The sequence below is a fragment of the Apostichopus japonicus genome, chromosome 2 (genome assembly GCF_037975245.1).
Source record: "Apostichopus japonicus isolate 1M-3 chromosome 2, ASM3797524v1, whole genome shotgun sequence".
In the NCBI taxonomy this organism is placed as follows: domain Eukaryota; kingdom Metazoa; phylum Echinodermata; class Holothuroidea; order Aspidochirotida; family Stichopodidae; genus Apostichopus; species Apostichopus japonicus.
In genome coordinates this window covers 12,417,275-12,436,449 of record NC_092562.1, presented here as the reverse complement: position 1 = coordinate 12,436,449, position 19,175 = coordinate 12,417,275, and the positions used below count along the sequence as shown (strand labels likewise).

At 37.7% G+C, this 19,175-nt stretch overlaps 1 protein-coding gene across 1 annotated transcript; it reads left to right on the top strand.

Moving 5' to 3' along the window:
• The first annotated feature begins 830 nt into the window (after positions 1 to 830).
• LOC139978312 (intraflagellar transport protein 74 homolog) lies at positions 831 to 17,618 on the top strand. Its single transcript, XM_071988389.1, has 18 exons — positions 831 to 1,012; positions 1,486 to 1,585; positions 2,194 to 2,251; positions 3,100 to 3,177; positions 4,013 to 4,160; positions 6,150 to 6,210; positions 7,331 to 7,390; positions 8,100 to 8,161; positions 8,704 to 8,782; positions 9,634 to 9,756; positions 10,254 to 10,438; positions 11,135 to 11,268; positions 12,238 to 12,335; positions 13,075 to 13,195; positions 14,631 to 14,794; positions 15,168 to 15,222; positions 15,688 to 15,819; positions 16,433 to 17,618. Coding segments are annotated over exons 1-18 (1,776 nt in total). The 5' UTR covers positions 831 to 1,010; the 3' UTR covers positions 16,549 to 17,618.
• Positions 17,619 to 19,175: the final 1,557 nt, after the last annotated feature.

Genomic DNA, 19,175 nt, shown 5'->3' with positions numbered 1-19,175 from the left:
GAAATTTCCGTAGGATTCACCAGATACACCATGAGGTTACTATAAAACTTGCACAAGTTTCTTTAACTGATATCCCGGTAGTTTAAATTTAACCGGGAAAAAAATGATTTGATAAGGATATTTTGCCTTTTTTTTTTTACATATTTGTGTTTGTCAAAAAGAAATATCTACACAAAGCGATTTTGGCAAAGAAGGGTTTATTCCAAGGATATCATTTTCTCGAAACAGAAAAACAGCTCATTCTGGCCGAAACATATTTGAAACAACTTAAATATTATCTCGCCTAAACTAAATTGTTCGACAAAAAGAAAAATCAGCTTGTTCGTGTTCATTTCTCCCAAAATAAAAAAGGAAGTGAACATGAATCGTGAACCTTCTAGTTTTCGAGAAAAGCAAAACAAAGAAAAGCGATATATTTTATCTTTTGTCATTGTACTGCGCAAGCGCGCTACAATATTGGGATTACTTGCTCGCTCCATCATCTACATGGCTGGCTGGTGAGTGCCAGCTGGACATATACACTCTTCATATCTCAAATTCACAGGTTGGCTACGCAGGGGGAAATATCCAGACCCAGATTTGCAAGAAACTGTGGCGGCGAACAGTTAATTCACACGTAAAAGAAGGTACTTTTTCAAAACAACTAACTTATTTTCACCACCACCATGCACTACAATGACAGGTATTTGCATGTATGCAAATACAGTACGTTGTTCTAGTTGCACAGGTGGGTTCTCTTGAAAACGACTCTTTCAGTTAAACATTTATAGCGCCATCATTTTAGTTTTGCACATTCCTGCAAAGTCGACTAGTCCAATCCTGGCGTCTGTGGTTGCCTAGGCACACAAAAGTAGGAGAGAGTACAGTGATTGCGGCATTCAACATATCTTGACAGTTTGTTTCTGTTTTAGAGCTTCAGTCAAACGATAAGTTGGTTGAAAGGGATCTGCTGCATTTCCTTCGATTGTGAAAACATTTGAGATCGTATCAATATAAATCAAATAACAAAAATGTACGTCACTTCACAGTGTAGGCCTAGGCCTATTTTTGGCTAGGCTAGCCTATATCGTCTAACGTCTGGTAAAGCGTTAGGCCCAATGCAGATAATCTTAGCAAATTATTAGCTATATAGAACATTTCATGAATCCAATGGTTCTAGTGGTGGCTAACCCTAAAAACCCAACCTACTGTAATTGTGTATGCCTAACTCATGTACTTCAGGTGTAGGCTTCTTTTGAGTAGTGCTCCTTACTGTGCTATTGATGGTAGTCAGGGTTCACCATGGTGACTGCAGTCATGGTTGAATCTGTGTATTATATGCCATGATTTTCCTTGTACTTCTGCTATTTGCAAGACACAGGCTCTTCAAACCTTAAGTCCTGTAAGACCTTTCATCATCAAAGAAGAGTTACAACATTGTCTTAGGGTTAATTTCCCCCACTCACCACTCAAAATATATTTATTGTCCTTCCCTTTTTCGTGCAGGAATCGACCACCTACCAGTGGCAGTAGAAGACCTGCAAGTGGGATTAGACCATCCTCCTCTATGAAACAAGCACCTCAAATGAGAATGCCTGGAACAGGGGTAAGAGTAAGACAATCAAATTTACAACAAATCAAGGAAATATAACATTCAAAGTAAGTGAATATTACAGTGTTCATAGTGTGTGTATGTAGATTAAGCCTAAAGTTTCACAAAATGTAGCCACTTGCTTAAGAAAAAATGCCAACTGGTGCTTATAAAAATCTACTCTTAAATACCGAATTCCCACTGGCATTTGCCTTGCATACGCACAAAAAGCAATATATGTCTACACTGGCAGAATTTGTTTTCCCTCTCTACTAACAGTCTGAATTTGAGATGTTGGTACTAGTTAGGGTAATAAGTACAGTTACTTTTCTTTGAGTAATGTCTAGTGAGTCCCCTCTGAATTTTGAGATGTAGTAGATACAGGTCAGATAATAAGTAATTTTTCTAATGAGTTCCCAACAGTGACATACTGGGGCATTCCTTAAGCTAGCAGTGAATCACATCAAAGAAAGTTTAGATTTTCTGCAGCAGGTTGCCATCACATTTTGAGAGCGCAAATCATGATCTAAACGTGCATCCTTTGGACTGCTTTTAATTTGCTAACACAACAGGACATTTTTGCCATATATATATCCTGGTAATTACCCTTTTGATTTCCGTAGGCTCCTGGTACAGCGAGACCTGGAACCAGAGGTGGTGGAGTCCCTGGACAAGGTGGAGGTGAGTTTTAAGTCAGGCATAATTTTAATCATTAATTTTGTTCATTGCTCACTGCTGTTTGGGTGTGCATGTGTGTGTGTGTGTAAGTCATATGATATGACACTTGGTAAAGGACAGGCTGTACTGAGTCACTGACTATAAACTGGGATAAGTTTGTGATAACCATAACCAGGTAATCTGTTGCTTTGATGATTTCATTTAAGATAACAATGTTTTACATACTTCTCTGAAATTGCTTGTATGTGAGATAGGAGAAGATGGTAATTCAATGGGAAGTTGTAACAGAAAGAAATTATGAATTCTTATGTAATGCAAGTTGTCATAAAAGGCATGGCTTTCAGAGCGTAGGTGTATCAATGATGGATAATGTGATATAAATAGCTTAACATTAAGGGCAGCAGAAATAATTATTTGACCATATCCATCCATCTTATACCATAACCAACCATTTAAGACCATATACACCTATCTTAGACCATACACAACGTAGATGATTCCCAACCATCTGAGACCCATAACCAACCATCTAAGACCTTCCCAACCATATGAGACCACACTCAACCAGCTTAGACCATATGCGACCATACCCAACCATCTAAGACTATACCAACCAACGAAGACCATACCCAACCATCTTAACTGGATCAGCAAGCGATTCAGAGAGTCAGTGGGTTTGGTCATGTATACAACAGTGCAAGTTTGCATCTCAAGTAATTAAAGTGGGATTGGCTTGTAGAGATATAAACTCACTCACAAAGGGGATTTTCAAGTAACTTGAAAGGTTTCGAAATAAAAAGGAGATATGCATGAAGTGACTGAATGAAATGTTGTTTCTGTTTTGTTCTCAGCTTTGGACTCCAAGATAAGTGTTGCTGAAAGACCAACCACGCAACAAGGTCTTGGTGGATTGAAAACTGGCAAGAAAGGTACAGTGTGTAGGAATTATCTGTTGACCTATGACCTCAGTTTAAATTAATTTGGAAAAAATGCTTGTCTGAGGGAGGGTAGTAATTACAAAACTGTAGATTAAAAGAAGGAGGAAAAGGGGCTTATTTTGTACTATGTCTGCTGTGAATATCACCAGACTAGCAGTCCTGCAATAGAAACAAACCATACATGCAGGGATGTAGGCAGAAATGTGGGTGTCCAAATCTTTAAATTGGGTGTCCTACCTTTTTGGGGCAACATGATGCAGAAGGCATTGTTGAGTTCACAAAGCTATCGCCCTCTCACAGAGGGGGTCAATGGGTCCGCCTGAGGGGCCCTTGGGGGTTAAGGGGGCAACCCCCTTAGAAACTTTGTATATTTGAGGTATCTGAGGGTTAAATGCAAGCTGTTTAGATAGTCAATAAAAGATTTTGGGAAAAAAATAAAACAATATTGACATCATTGTGTAATTTCTGTAACTCTGTATATTTGTGTACTCTGTACTGAAAACTTTGCATGGCTTCATATATTTTGCAAGCCGTGCAAGTAAAAATAGGCCGTCATTTTGCAAAACTGGCCGTGCAACAGACGGCTGGCTACCTAAACCCCTGTATGCATGACAAGCATAAAACATGGTATCACAATACCAGTTTAATTATCTTACCTGCATTGTGACTAAAAGATTTTTTATTAGGAAATATGAAACATTGCCACCTGGTAACACCTCTACAAAATAACTCCTGTCTAATGCGTCATACAAACTAAAATTTTACCTGTGTTGATAAAAAGAGATAGATAAGTATTCACTATTTTCTGTAAATTTCTGCCCCTTAGGACCACAGCGGATAGTAATGGATAGATCTTACTTCTTGGGCATTCTAAGGACTAAGATGACAGAGGTTGCCACAGAGAACAGCCGACTGGAGAGAGAAATCAACACAGCAAATGAGGAAAATGACAGCTACTTATCCTATGAGAAGAGGTAAGAGAGGGTTATCAAATTGATTGTCTGGCCTTCTTGTAGTTAATATCTGTGGTACAATCTCATGATGACTGATTATCGTGACCAGATGCCATTAGGCTGGACATACCAGAGAATTTCAGTGCACTGTCCTCCATGCTGCAAGACTTCACACTGGACACATGTATGTCCAGCATGTCTAATAAAATAGGTTTTTGAAGCAAAACCAAGCAATTTGAGTTGGATAACTTAACAGGAATCCTGTTTAAACCTCTGCTGTTACATATATATATTATACTGGTTTCAACATCAGTGTACTAATACTCTTATCTATTTATAACTGTGCAAAGTAGAACAATTTCATCACATTTAGTGTGATCTTTCTGCGTGCGTTTTTTTATTGTGTACTTCTTTATCTGTATTAACATCGTCAAATATATCAGCCGCAGGGGTCTCCCACAAGCTTTGGAACATCGATCATCATTTCATGACATAAGTTATATCCTCAATCGTAGCAAATAGCCTAACCACCTCTGCGGTTACGGATCTCACGTAACTAAAAAACACAACTAACTGTATTTTGCGAACTTGACGTTTTCTACAAGAACATGGGAAAAATATTAAGCATTTAGTTGAATCATGCCAAGTGGCCTAAAACATGTCATTACAAGGGTTACTCTCATAAAGATGGCCATATATAGCTGTAGGGGCCTGGATATCGTGCTATGCTATAATATGGACTGTGCCTCGTGTATCATGGGGAATAGATTGTTTTGTTCATGCGGTGGAGTCAGTTGGCTTTGAGGTGTGTTTTACTCACCTACTGTAAATGGTACAGGGATATTTGACCTACTTTTCTTGAACGTCTAAGATAGTAGTTCGCATAACTTTACCGATCCTTTACTGACTGACCTACTTAATTCTAGAATGGAGCCAAAACAGTTTAACTCCATGTAACGTTTCTTGGAAATGTGCCAGAAAATGTTAACAAACAGGTGTTAGACAGGGGATGAGCGTAGGGGATGTACAGTAGCCTAACGTAGTAGTATTTAAGTAGTGTTAAACACTGCAGTTGTAAACTGATGTATTGTACTGTACGTAACTGCAACTGGCACGTGTAAAGAGAGTTTCGTTTGTATTTCTAGGCAAGTTTTTACGCTCGGGAAACAAATAAAATTAAAATTGTTGCCTGACTAGTGACAGGGAAGTAAATTTAGATGGATTTGTCAAAGTTTGTTGTTAGCTATCACTTTTAGCACTATCCATACGGAATAGTGAACCCAAGCAACTTGGTATTCCATTCATGATTTCACTATCTCGGGATAGCGGAATAGCGTAAATTTCGACCCCTGGTGTTACCGGTGATTGCACAGTAAATGGAGGGGTAGGTAGTGGTGGGGGCTTGGGGCAGGGTGGGGGGGTTGGTGTGTCTTGATAAGCAGCAAGGCCAAAATGTGCTTAAAGTATTTGAAGCTGAGCAAAACAAGGGGGTATAAGTTAGTTTACACACACCTGACTTTTGATCTTTACAGGGGTTGATATTTGGTTTGTGTGGAAGAGACAATTGTATCTATTGTTTTTTTATATTTCCATAGTTTGTGTTTATTATTCCATCACCCTATAAGACATTGTTTTCCCTCAGATTATTATGAGTAATTCATCTGAAAAACAATGTCCTTGAAAGAAAGTTGACTCAAAAATATATTTGATAACATAATAATATCAGCCTGGAAGGTAGATTATTATTTACACTAGTATTAAAGTGGCTGCATTTGTAAGTTGGGAGGCTGACTGACTGATAACTCATTACACTTCAGGTCAGGTTGCTATCCAAGTTATAGTTGTTAGCTCATTTTAGACTTCCCTCTTTTTTCTTTTTCTTTTTTTAATTTTGGTAGAACATTTCAGATGGGAAAATTTGACAATAAAGATACCACCCTAGTAATACAGAGAGATGTGTTTTGCATTCTTGGTCATATTTACATAATTTTTTAATTATTTTCACTGCAGAGCTGAAACCATGGCAAGTGAGCTTAAGGAATTGCAAGGACAACTTGGAGACTACAACACGGTAAGTTTTACGAAAGGCCGAGAAACTTGTCAGTTATTTCAATTTTCTAATATAGAAACTTGTTGCCCTTATGAACAGGTATAATATCCAATCAATGTCAACCTTAGAGTAATAGTAATATTTTGTTGTTGTATAAGCTCTAAAATTTAGAGAAGAAACTGCTCATGGTGCTGAACAATAAAAAAGATATGAATTGAAATGATGAGTCTGAAGTTGGTTTTGAAAAGAATTAACATTATAGGAACGGTTTCAATTAAAAATGATAAAGAGTTCCAGGTATAGCCGAAATGAGAAATTTTTATATAATGAAGGGTTCGTTACTCGCAAAATGGTGTTATATTTTGTGACTTTTTAAAGGAATTTACGTTCAACATCTTTCCACTTACTTCTTCCGTGAACATTGGTAAGCGGCTTTTTCTTCCGCATAATTTTTGTCAACCCTCCAAACCATTCTGGTGGCACTCAAAAGAGTTGCGACCCCAAATTTGAATACCAGGTCTTCAATGGACAAATAGTGTGTGAGTAGAAAACAATGAAATCAACAAGATACTATCCTACTTTAAAGGGGAAACAGACCCAACCATCTTTAGTTTATATGACAGAGATCTTTGTGAAGAACAGCTTGCTGAAACAATTATAAAAATCGTTGTTCCGTTTCAGAGATATCCTGGTTTAGAAGTCGTGTCTGGGAGCTGTCGTTTAGTAAATATGTGATGTCATAGTGTCACTAGGATCTAAAACCTGTTAATTTCTCTCTTTCTTTTTTCTTTTTCATATTTTGTAAGTGAAATGTTAACATTTTTGACCCTGGCACCAATGCCAACATTAGGTCATGTGACCAGCTTCAATATATTAGCATAACTTTCAAAACCCATATCCATTACAGAAAATTAAACATTGCAAGAATAGTTAAGTAAAATATTGCCAAAAAAGCCCCATGTGGCTCGATGATGTCATAGTTAAACTTGATCAAGTCTTCAGCCTTGTTACATGTGAAGTAACAATAATGGTATCTCCCAAATGGAATAAGACAGTTAAATCTATTGCATAAATCGAGAGTGATGGCTGGGTTTGTGTCTGCATTTAACATTTCTATTTAATCTTCCTTCTTCATTTACAGCTAGTTGATAAGCTAAACACAGACACCGAGATGGACCAGGTTCAAGAGGATTATAATGAGGTACTCCATTCAAAGTCATTTGCCTGTTCATTGTGTATTGTGACGTAATTAATAGACTTTAAAGGGGGGATGTCCTAGTGGATGAAGTTGATTTTTTCAAATTTGGTAATAAAAATAGGTGACTGCATCTAGCAACAAGCAGAGTGAATGATATCATCATGGTAATTGAGTTGAAAGGTTTTGGTTAATAATATTTTAATCGTTTATCAAAAACGAAAAATAATAATATTTTGATTAGAGAAGTTGCACTTCGATAAAATTTGAAGCACAGTCAGCATTGATTGGCCGCTTAGCAAACATTTCTAAATGTATCACATTTCAAAGAAAATCAAGAAGAAGATGATAATGATAGGAAGGTAAAACGTCTGAACAACAATTCCTAGGATGAGGTCTCAGACCATCTACCGCAATCTACTTTCATGGTGGGTATTATACCTAGGCCTATTCTTTCTTTGCATGTGAAACTTTGGAGGCCATTGTTTGTCATTATCAAGAGCTAAAAATAGCCTAACCGTAAGGATAAATGGGCATAAAGACAATGTACTTAACAGTATTACCACATAATGGATGTCTCAGTTTACCTTTTAGTTTTAAAGAAACAGTGGATTTGACTTGATGTGCACACCATGGTTGTACAACTTTGGGATTTGAAATTGTATTACAAGTTACACTAAAGATGTAATACTAAAATTCATATTTGTTTCCACAGTTGAAAATCCAAAATGAAATGGAGCAACGCAGTGTAGACAAGATCTTTACTCAGAGACAAGAGTAAGTTATTCTAGTAAAGCCTTTTTACTTTTGTATTAAAATAATTTTTCCATTTTCAAATTGTTTGGGTTCCTATAGAAGTAAGAAGCTAGATATATTTTGTTTTCCTTACTTGAGAAAACGAATGACATTTGAAATGATTAATGAAATTCACTTCCGAATTTCTCCTGATTACAAAGGGTATAGATTCTATTCTGAAAAATAATATTCTTATACCTACCACTGACAGTTGGTATTTTACTATTGCTACAACATAGCCTACAACAAGTAAGCCTGTTACACAATGGAAGACTACTTAAATCAATTTCAAACTTAAGATTCTTTTTAAAGATATGGTTAAACTTTACATTGGGCATTACTCTCAACATCGGCACACCATTCTTGTGTATGAATGTCTGTATAAATGTCAGCATGTCATAAATACTGTGCATTGTTTGACCCTAAGAAAAGTTTGGAAACCCAACCTCGTTTCTCTGCTGCCATCTCAGATATGTACTGGCACCACTATTAAATGCTTATCGTGTTTTTATTCTTGTTGGCAGGGTTGAAGAGCTGATAAAAAATGCAGAAAATGAAGTTAACCAGTGTAGAATGATGGCTGATACACTAGTAGAACATATGGTAAGATTAATACTTGTCTTGTATGCAGATGAAGATGTGATGGCCATGTGGGGAGGGTTACAGTATTTCCATCTGAAGAAAGTGGCTGAGGGAAGGGAGAAGGATCTAAGCTGAGGGTTCCTGTTACCCTTTGTAGGGGAAAAAGGTGAATTATTTGGATTCACGAAAATTGGATTCACGAAAAACGTACCTTCACGAAAATTGTGACAGAATTGCATTATGCCATGTAAGATCAGCATGGTTGAAGGAGTGCAACAATTGAAATTTGGCTTTCTGTATTAAAACTGGAATTGCCAGATGGTCAGACATTTTTTGTTTTTAAATTTGGCAAATCCACCCAGAGACTCACGAAAGGTAGAAAACCAGGACATATCCCGGGATGTAAGGATGTATGATAACAGTAACCATGGAGATTCTCAGGGGTATTTTGCTCCAAGGATTTAGACCATTCAATATGTAGACACAACTTACATAAATTTGCCAATGGTTGCTATGTTGACAATTGCTTTCAAACGTTCAAGAAATTGGTCAGATAAAATGAAACAATATTTTTTTCAAAAGTTGAAGGAAACGACCTTGAATAGGGTTTATAATATTACTTGAAAATAGAGGATCTCAACGCAGTCACATAAATGACCTGGAAAAGCTTGTTTACAATTATTGTAGCAATTATGCCTACACTGACTTCCAGTGGCTACATGCTACAAAGTCAACAGTCCCTGAGGGTGAAACTGTTGCATCCGGTTTGCTTGCATCTCTCACCAGAAATCAAGTCATTTGCTGCCTGTTAATCTCAGATAATTTATTACATATTTTCTTCCTGTTTCTAAATTCTTTGACTATTTCCACAGAGTCCTCAATTGCGTCACAAGTACACTGGTCTGAAGGACACAAACAGTCAACTTCAGAGTACACTGGAGGAGAAACAGCAGAGACTAGACGCTCTCATCACCAAGAAGGACAATATGGAAGAGGTAACTTACCCTACACCCCCCTGCTCCCTCCCACCCTCCCACCAATGCCAATCTAGCCTAGCCCAAACCTCACCCTACCCTTTTTCTTTCTATCCAATCACTGCGTATATTAGATAAGACCTTGCAAATCAAATTCATATATGAGACACAGATCTCTGCCACCATGACAATAATTGTCTTCAATTGTCTTGTGGTGACATTGGTCCTGGCAATGATGCCTATCCTAGATGTAATCTTTTGAGGCTGATGTCTGATCTACCTGTGCTCTCTGGAATAATATCGGTCATAGCCCAGCATAAGTAGGACGTGTCAATCTGTCCTTTAATTTCTGTGTAACTTGATAGGGAAACTGGGTGGTCCTCTCCCTCCCTCGATGTCATGTACCCCACTTTTATCTCTGCATTACTGGGATAAAGGCATGTGAGATGATTAAGTAAAAGGTTAAAGTGTTTCATTCCATTATTTCATTTATTTTTTTGACATGTTACGTTTGATAGGAGTTGAAACACTCGCCGATTAAGCAGGAAGCTGTGAAACTCTACAATCAACTCCATGAGCTGGAGGAGAAGAAGAAACAACTGGAAGAGGAAGAGAAAGCCAAAGGTACACCGGCAGAGGAGAGAGATAGACTGTTGAAGCAGGTCAAGATCAATAACCAAGAGATGGCCAGCATGGAAAGGAAGTACGTCTGAAATATCCTAGACCCTTAATGACAGGAGAGAAGGCGTAGCTAGCATACCTGAATAGCAGTCAAGAAGGCATAAGTTACATACCTGGATAGCAGCAAAGAAAACCTAGCTTATAGCTACCTGAACAGCATTAAGTCAGGCATAGCATACATACCTGAACAGCATTAAGTCAGGCATAGCATACATACCTGAATAGCAATAAGTCAGGCATAGCATACATACCTGAACAGCAGCAAAGAAGGCATAGCATACATACCTGAACAGCAGTAAAGAAGGCATAGCATACATACCTGAATAGCAATAAGTCAGGCATAGCATACATACCTGAACAGCAGCAAAGAAGGCATAGCATACATACCTGAATAGCAGTAAGTCAGGCATAGCATACATACCTGTATAGCGGCAAAGAAGGCATAGAAGAGATACCTGTAAAGCATCAAGAAGACATAGCTCATAGCTGCCTGAACAGCAAGTAAAGAAGCAACCTTTGTCTAGTTCTTTGAAGCGTATTGTATAATCATATGGAAATTAAGTTGAATATTCCCATATTCATCAGAATAAAATGCAATGGGACTTACACAAGAAACATTCAAACTAGAAATTATATTAAAGAGCAAACATTTACCAGCATTGCAAAACTTACATTTCAGTACTTTTTTTTTCTTCAAATAATTTTTTCTTTCATACAGAACCAAAGAGATCAAAGGAGAAATCAGTAACATGCAGGAGGAGATCAAAGCCCTGGATATGGAGTTAGAGGACCATTTAGGAGAGAAGAACCAAAAGTATAAAGAACTGAAAAAGAGGGAAGAAACAATGAATGGTAAAACTCTCTTTTCATGGCAACCAAAATATATTTAATTATAACCTCACGTGATTGCCGTTTGCAGCATGCGTCAAAATTGTGTTCAAGGTTGCACAGTTTTTGAGCCTGCATTGTAGAATGAAGCCTTTTCAATTTGGTGGCCAGAGCGTGCAATCTGGATAACTGTTAATAACTATCGCATCTGCCAAGACTTCAGATCAAACACTATAGTATGTAATAAACAAATACAGATTAAAATGAACTTTGTGGATAGTTCTCAGATGTTCGTGTAAATTTTGTTACGAAGTAGTTGTACATAGCCCTAGATGTGAAGAAACAATGAATGGTAAAACTCTCTTTCTATATTCCTCAATGGTTGTTCCTATGGGCACCAAAATATATTTAAGTTTTACCTCAAGTGTTTGCAGCAAGCATCAGAAATGTGTTCAAGTTTGCACAATTTATGAGCCTGCATTGTAGAATGAAGCCTTTGAATTTGGTGGCCAGAGCGCGCAATCTGGATAACTGTTAATAACTATCGCATCTGCCAAGACTTCACATTAAACCCTATAGTGGTAATGAACAAATACAGATTAAAATGGCCTTTTGGCAAAGTTCTCAGATGTTCGTGTAAATTCAATTACAAAGTAATTGTACATAGCCCTAGATGTAATTGTACATAGCCCTAGATGTAATTGTACATAGCCCTAGATGTGAAGAGCCCAATAATAGGTATCAAAGTACAACTGTCTTCTACTCCAGTCAACATCTCTGCCACACCTCCTCACATGCATCCCACATGCTACTTTCTCCTCCCATAAATCAACCCCCCTATACTACCCCCTCCCTTCTTTCCTGGTTGCATTATATATTTAATAAATGATTACTTCACCAAAACAGTTAACCAGTTTCTCTCACATTGCATTTTTCTTAATTTAATCCTGATTTCAAAGTTTGTTTCTGTTGTTGATTGCTATCTCCTTTTAGAATTTTTGGAGAGTTTTGAGGAAAGTAAGAAATTTGAAGTTGAGAGGAAGCAAGCCATGGAAGAATCGATCGTGGGCATTTTGTCTCACATGAGTAAGGTAAGCTTCAATTGTTAGCTTCAGTTTGACTATGATGTTGCTACGTATAAAAGCGTGCCTCACAAACTTTGTGTACTCATCGATACTGCAGCGAATAAGAAATAAATTTCAGTGTGTGAATTACATAAAGGGTGTTCATTTGTGGTATCAGAGGGGATTCATTTTACGGTATTAAAGGGGATTTGTTTATGGTATCAAAGGGGGTTCATTTACGGTCTTAAAGGGGTTCATTTATGCCATTAGAGGGGGTTCATTTGTGGTATTAAAGGGGGTTCATTTGCGGTCTTAAAGGGGGTTCATTTATTGCATCAGAGGGGGTTCATTTGTGGTATCAAAGGGTGTTCATTTACGGTATCAATATACAAAGTTAATAAAATCCAGAGTAGTATCATATTGGTGAGTATAAAGTTAAAGTGTGCATACAGATTGCCAATGACGCATCAGTTTATGAAAAATGTTCCGCAAGATTTGAACACTTTGTAAACTGACTTGTGTGTTTGGTTGTCGTGTACATGAACACTTTAGAACAATATAATGTTGCTCATCTTTAATTAAAAGGTTAAGAAAGATTTTGTACTGAAGTCACAACACAGCTGTTACATTCACTGTCAGTTACAGGCTTCCAACACAGTATGTACAGTCAAGTGACAGTGTCTGAAATGAATGTGTCTGAAGAAGATATTTACAATTTGCAAATATTACAGACTTCTCCACTGTCATGTTCTTATTCCGTTTTCAGAATTTAGCCAGACAAAAGCACATGCCTACACCGAAGGAGTTAGCTAGGATGCAGGACGACCTGAACTTCAAACAGAACGAGATGCACAAATCAGAAGCAACCAGTGTGGGTCTGAGTGAAGGTAAACACTTGTGATGTAAAAGACTGTAGGTAGTCAGGGAGCATGTAGCTGGGAGCATGTTAGGTTAGAAGCAACCAGTCTCGGTCTGAGTGAAGGTAAACACTTGAGATGTAAAAGACCGCAGGTAGTCAGAGAGCATTTAGCTGGGTGCATGTTAGGTTAGAAGCTACCAGTCTCGGTCTGAGTGAAGGTAAACACTTGTGATGTAAAAGACCACAGGTAGTCAGGGAGCATGTAGCTGGGTGCATGTTAGGTTAGAAGCAACCAGTCTTGGTCTGAGTGAAGGTAAACACTTGAGATGTGAAAGACCGTAGGTAATCAGGGAGCATGTAGCTAGGTGCATGTTAGGTTAGAAGCAACCAGTCTTGGTCTGAGTGAAGGTAAACACTTGAGATGTAAAAGACCGCAGGTAGTCAGAGAGCATTTAGCTGGGTGCATGTTAGGTTAGAAGCTACCAGTCTCGGTCTGAGTGAAGGTAAACACTTGAGATGTAAAAGACCGCAGGTAGTCAGAGAGCATTTAGCTGGGTGCATGTTAGGTTAGAAGCTACCAGTCTCGGTCTGAGTGAAGGTAAACACTTGAGATGTAAAAGACCGCAGGTAATCAGGGAGCATGTAGCTGGGTGCATGTTAGGTTAGAAGCTACCAGTCTTGCTCTGAGTGAAGGTAAACACTTGAGATGTAAAAGACCGCAGGTAGTCAGAGAGCATTTAGCTGGGTGCATGTTAGGTTAGAAGCTACCAGTCTCGGTCTGAGTGAAGGTAAACACTTGAGATGTAAAAGACTGTAGGTAATCAGGGAGCATGTAGCTAGGTGCATGTTAGGTCTGAGTAATGGGAAACTAGGTTAAAACCAAACACATGGCAATGATGTGAGCTGGTCTGAATAAAATAGACAAACAGTGTAAGACTAAAGACAGTCAATTTGGGGGCAGCATTTAGAGGCAATATGCATAGATGTGAATAACATCTCAAATGTATGATACTAAAACAGGAATATGGGGACATGAAATATAGATGGGAAATAGACTGAATGGAAAGAATGGGGACAAAAGATATAGGTCTGAATGGAGATAAACAGACAGTGTAAGACAAAAGTGGGAATTTTTGGACAGCAAGCATCGATCTCGAATGAAACTTTACGTTTAATGTACGATATGAAAACTGACCGGAAAGTGGAAAATATGGAAAAACTATAACTTCCACTGTTTAGCAGCTTGTCCGTAATTTACCTTACAATTTATAACAAATATGTCACCCCCCACCCCCCCCCATCTTTAAGTCCTCCATATATATCACAAACAGTGGATTCTCAGAGAATTATTTTGCATAAAAATCACCCGAATGTTTTTAATCTTGAATTTGGGATGATTCAATGATCCGTCCTTAGAACATCTCTTATTTTGAAAAGACAAACAACCTTGTTTTTTACTCCAGAGAGTCAGAAGTTACAGATGGATCTGCAGAAGGTGGAGCAGCTAGAAGAGAAGATTAAACTAGAGCTGGAAACTCTGACCAACAGCATCAAGCAAATGGAAGAAGAATTAGTCTTGTATTCAGACTTGGAGAAATTAAAGCGAGAATCAGACAACAAGAAAAAGGTTTGTTGCTCTCCAGAGTGCTAATTAGTTGATTTTCAGGAAAGTAAAACACTGACAGTTTGTTGGACTCCTTTTATGAGAGATGGGGCATCCTTCCCCCGTCCCCCCCTTCCCCCCACCCATTTTGTCTTTTCAGTTAAAATTGGTTACTTTTCTTTGTGAATGTCATAGTGGTAACCCTGATTTTATGGTCCTGTACCTTTGTTTCTTTAATTTCTTTACTTTTTAATGACACAACAAACTTGGCATTTCCATTATTTTTATCTGGATGCTCATGAAATGGGACTTCCTTTTTGTGAGGCTTTTCTCGTTTTAATCCTTTACCAAGTTATAAATTATGAAGTTATTTTTGATTTATTTTTTGCAATTTCAGAAACTTATGGAAGACAGAGTTAACCTGGAGAAGAGAAAGAAGAATTCTAAACAAGGTTTGTCGTTAACAGTAACTACGATCTAGTTGACACCAGTTTTGTTCTTAGACCTTGTTGACCATCATGGCTTTGGGTATAATTATAATACGACGCCACCTGTATTATCCTGACATGCCTGGTCCAAAGATCGTTCTGAAAGACATCTAGATAATTAGTTAGTTCCCCATAAGTTAATAAATTTTGACAACCCTTCTCAGACTTGTGGTGTAGTTTTGCTAACTTGCTTTGCTGCATGAAGAGTGGTTGTGCAGAATGATGCGTGTAAACACTTTCGTTCCAGATAGTTTACCACATCATCAGTTTTTGGACTTTTTGACCGTTTATCAGGTGTTTTTTTCTCGGGTGGGGGGGGGGATGGGCCGAGTGGGCTCTTTCTAACAATTGTCCAACACACCAAATTTCCTATTATGTATATATAAATGAATATATATCCTTTCTTGAATCTTGTCTTCCATGAAACAGTTGTCCAAGAACTGAGTTCCAAGTATGACACGGTGAAAGCAGAGCTCCACGAAAACGAGACGCACACCCAACTGGGCAACCTGGAACGTAAATGGCAGCACCACGAACAAAACAACTTTGTCATGAAAGAATGTATCCTTTTACAATTGTTTTTGTTTCTTCCCTCTCATTATTGGATCACTATTGTAACATTCCAGACTGTCCATATTGCAAGGGCAACATGGGGGTGATGGCACCTCTCACACTTAGTACATGGCCTGACAGAAGGGGGAGGTGTTCAGAGGGGATTTAGCACCAGGGGTCAGTTACAACACCAATAAAAATAAAAGATAATAACAACAAAAATGATAACGATACCAACAACAGTATCATTAACAATCACAACAACAATAATAAGAACAACAACATTAACAACATCATTACCAATATCAACAACAGTAATATTAACAGCAATACTATGTTAACAATTGCAACAATAATAGTATCAATAATAACAACAGCAATATCAACAACAACAATCATTAAAAGTTACAACAATAGCAACAGCAATATCAACAACAGAAATAACACCAATATCAACAACCTTTATTAATTGAATGTTCAGCAGTACTTTTGCCTGGATTTTAAAGACATGCAACTGCTACCACTGCATTGCCTCCTAGGAATTGTTGACATTTTCTCAGACTGTGTCGCCATTTTTTGTGGATATTACTTTTCCTTAAATCAAACCTCTTTTTTCTAACAGTCATAGCATCCAAGAGTAAGGAGTCCGATTACAGACCTCTAGTCACAAAGATGAAAGAACAGGTGGATGAATACAACCTTTTACTTCAAGATCAGCTGGTCAAAGGTCAGAGATGATCGTTCGATGTACGGCATCTCCCTGCTGAAATGATCAACCATTTCTTGTGTAATGATCTCTCTGTATAAATTCCATTGCTAACTTTTTTGGTTAACCATCTAACACTTCTCTGGGTTTCGTCCTCGATAATATGAACACCTTGATGTACACCACTTATCCTCTTCCCCACCCGTAGTCCACACGCAACTAGTAAGAGTTCTGGCAAGAATGATCAACAAAGCCCTGAGAATCTCTGCATGGTCATTTATGTGATGTTAAAAAGATTGCTTATCAAATATCCCCAGGCCTGCTAGTATTATAATCCAAAATATGGAAAGGAACTTGACATACATCAGGGACTGACCTAGTGCTGCTTGTAGTCTGTAAGTGGATCGTTACATAGGTATCTAGGACATCCTACACTGCCATGAAGGGTGTAATTAACCGTAATGGAAAAAGTGCCCAGACGACAACATTTTGGTTCGGATTCAACAAGGTTTGCTTAGTAATCTAATAATAAACAATCTAAACGTGACAAATTGTGATTTATTAAATGTATATTGTGAACATTGCGTTTTGGTTTTTAAACGTCTTCAAGTGTTTGCACAGTTTTTTCTTGGACGTATTGCCTATAACTCAGTAATTCTGGTGGTTTCATTCATCCAACTGAAGGAAACAAAGTTGCTGGACATTCTTAAACTTACATTTTTCATTAATTTCCTGTGCTTGGTGTTCTTTTTCATTCTCTTTGTTTGTTACAGAACAATACTTTGGTTGGTTAAGTTTGAACTCCAGGGTGCCTTTGTGGAATTATATGTTATTAGTGTTTCTAACTGTTCTTAATCATGCAATAGCCGGTCCGGGGGGGGGGGGGAGGGGGTGAGTTCAAGACAATGATATAGTCTGTTTTGAGGTTTCTGTACAAGCTCCTGGATTTCGAATATGAGGATTTGTATAGTCAGTAGCTCTATGTAAATGTGTACTGTGTATAAAGATATACATTATTGTGAACTATAACAACACAGAAGTAGCATGTAAAACGACAAACAAATGTATGAATTTAAAAATAAACTGTAGAAGTTATTTCTCATATTTATTGTCTGTGACCTTTTGTTTCATCTAACTTGTCCATATTCCTTGTATCTGTCTCCCTTTCCTTTCTATTCCCCCCCCCCCTCCTCCTCCCCCTTCTGTACCTAACTCGAGATATAGTTTGATCAAATATAACCTATTTTGACTGGCTAAACCTTCAGCTACTCCAAGCAGATGGATCACAGTAGCAGTTCAGTGATGTCATCTAGGGAAATGTTCCTTCCACAGCTTTCCTTGCTTGATTTATCCAAGATTCAGTATTCAACTACCGATGTACAATATTTATTGCCATCGGAATATCCCTTATAACAAGTATCAGCTTAAATGTTGAATTGCAGACTTATACTGCAATATGCAACAAAAATGGTGAATTGAGATATATCTATTGCAGCTTGAAAAGTAATAATGGAATTACTTATTTCTCTTGTTCAAATTCTCTACAAAATGTGCCTTCAAATTTCTTCACAAATTCAGCAAATGTTGACGTTTTGGAAGAAAAGTGATAACTTGATCTCTGTCATATATACGTATGTTTACATTTGATACACGTACTGTCGCAAACTGATTATTTCCTCAAGTATATTTAACAGTTATGTTGCTAAATGTTCAAGATGGATAATTTGAATACAAAATTCAGCTGAACAAAACACTTTTCATAGCAATCTCAAATTCACAGGTTGGCTACGCAGGAAAAATTCCAGACCTAGATTTGCAAAGAATTTGGCGGCGAACTGTTAATTCTGCACACATAAAGAAAATAGATCTCCTTGAGTAGCATACTTTATCAAAACAATACGTAAAATTCTCTACTATTTGTTATTCTCGAATTGAACAAGACCGGTAACATTTGAACGCATTTGAGTTAACAGCATCTTGCAAAAAAGTTGCAAGCCCCATTGACTTACATACTAAATCATAAAAGTAATGTGGTCTCTAAGTCTAGACAGAAGTTCTCACTAGCTAAACGCTACCCATCACCGGATAGCTAACAAGTTGGCCTCTTACAGCACCATCAATTTTTTGTATCATGACTATGTAGATTTTTTGCTATCGGAAGTTTTCGTCACTTGTAAACAAACCTCTTCACTCACTAGTAAACAATTTTCGTAAGCTGCTCCTGGGAGGCCAAAAGGGTTCTAAAATTGTCTTGATTGACCCAATGTTTGCACCACATGTACTTCCATTCATGCCCTTCAACATTCAAGCCAAAAGTAACCAGATCCTGTTTGATAATGTATTAAAAAATAAGTTCTGCATTTTGGCACTTTACCTAAAATAGGAGAACTTCCGGGCGGATTGATAAAGACTTTAATTGGAATATGGCACCATAGGCACTTGGAGCAATACTATTGTACGTATACGATTGGCCGTGTCGGTGCATGGCATATAACGTGTTTTGGATGCTGACCAACGAGGGCCAGGAAATCGACCAAGTAGTTATTAAAGTTTTAAAATAGACTAGACATGTACATTCTTTAGATTAAAAGGGCATTAGGCCTTCGGTGTAAACTTTCTCTTTCTAGCAGCGAGGTTATATGTTAACATATTATTCAAT

What these genes read in the sequence shown, in the direction of transcription:
- LOC139978312 (XM_071988389.1), top strand. An exon ending in ATTGAAAACTGGCAAGAAAG is followed by an intron (nt 3,178 to 4,012) that starts GTACAGTGTGTA and finishes TCTGCCCCTTAG; the next exon opens with GACCACAGCGGATAGTAATG. An exon ending in AGAAGGACAATATGGAAGAG is followed by an intron (nt 9,757 to 10,253) that starts GTAACTTACCCT and finishes TACGTTTGATAG; the next exon opens with GAGTTGAAACACTCGCCGAT.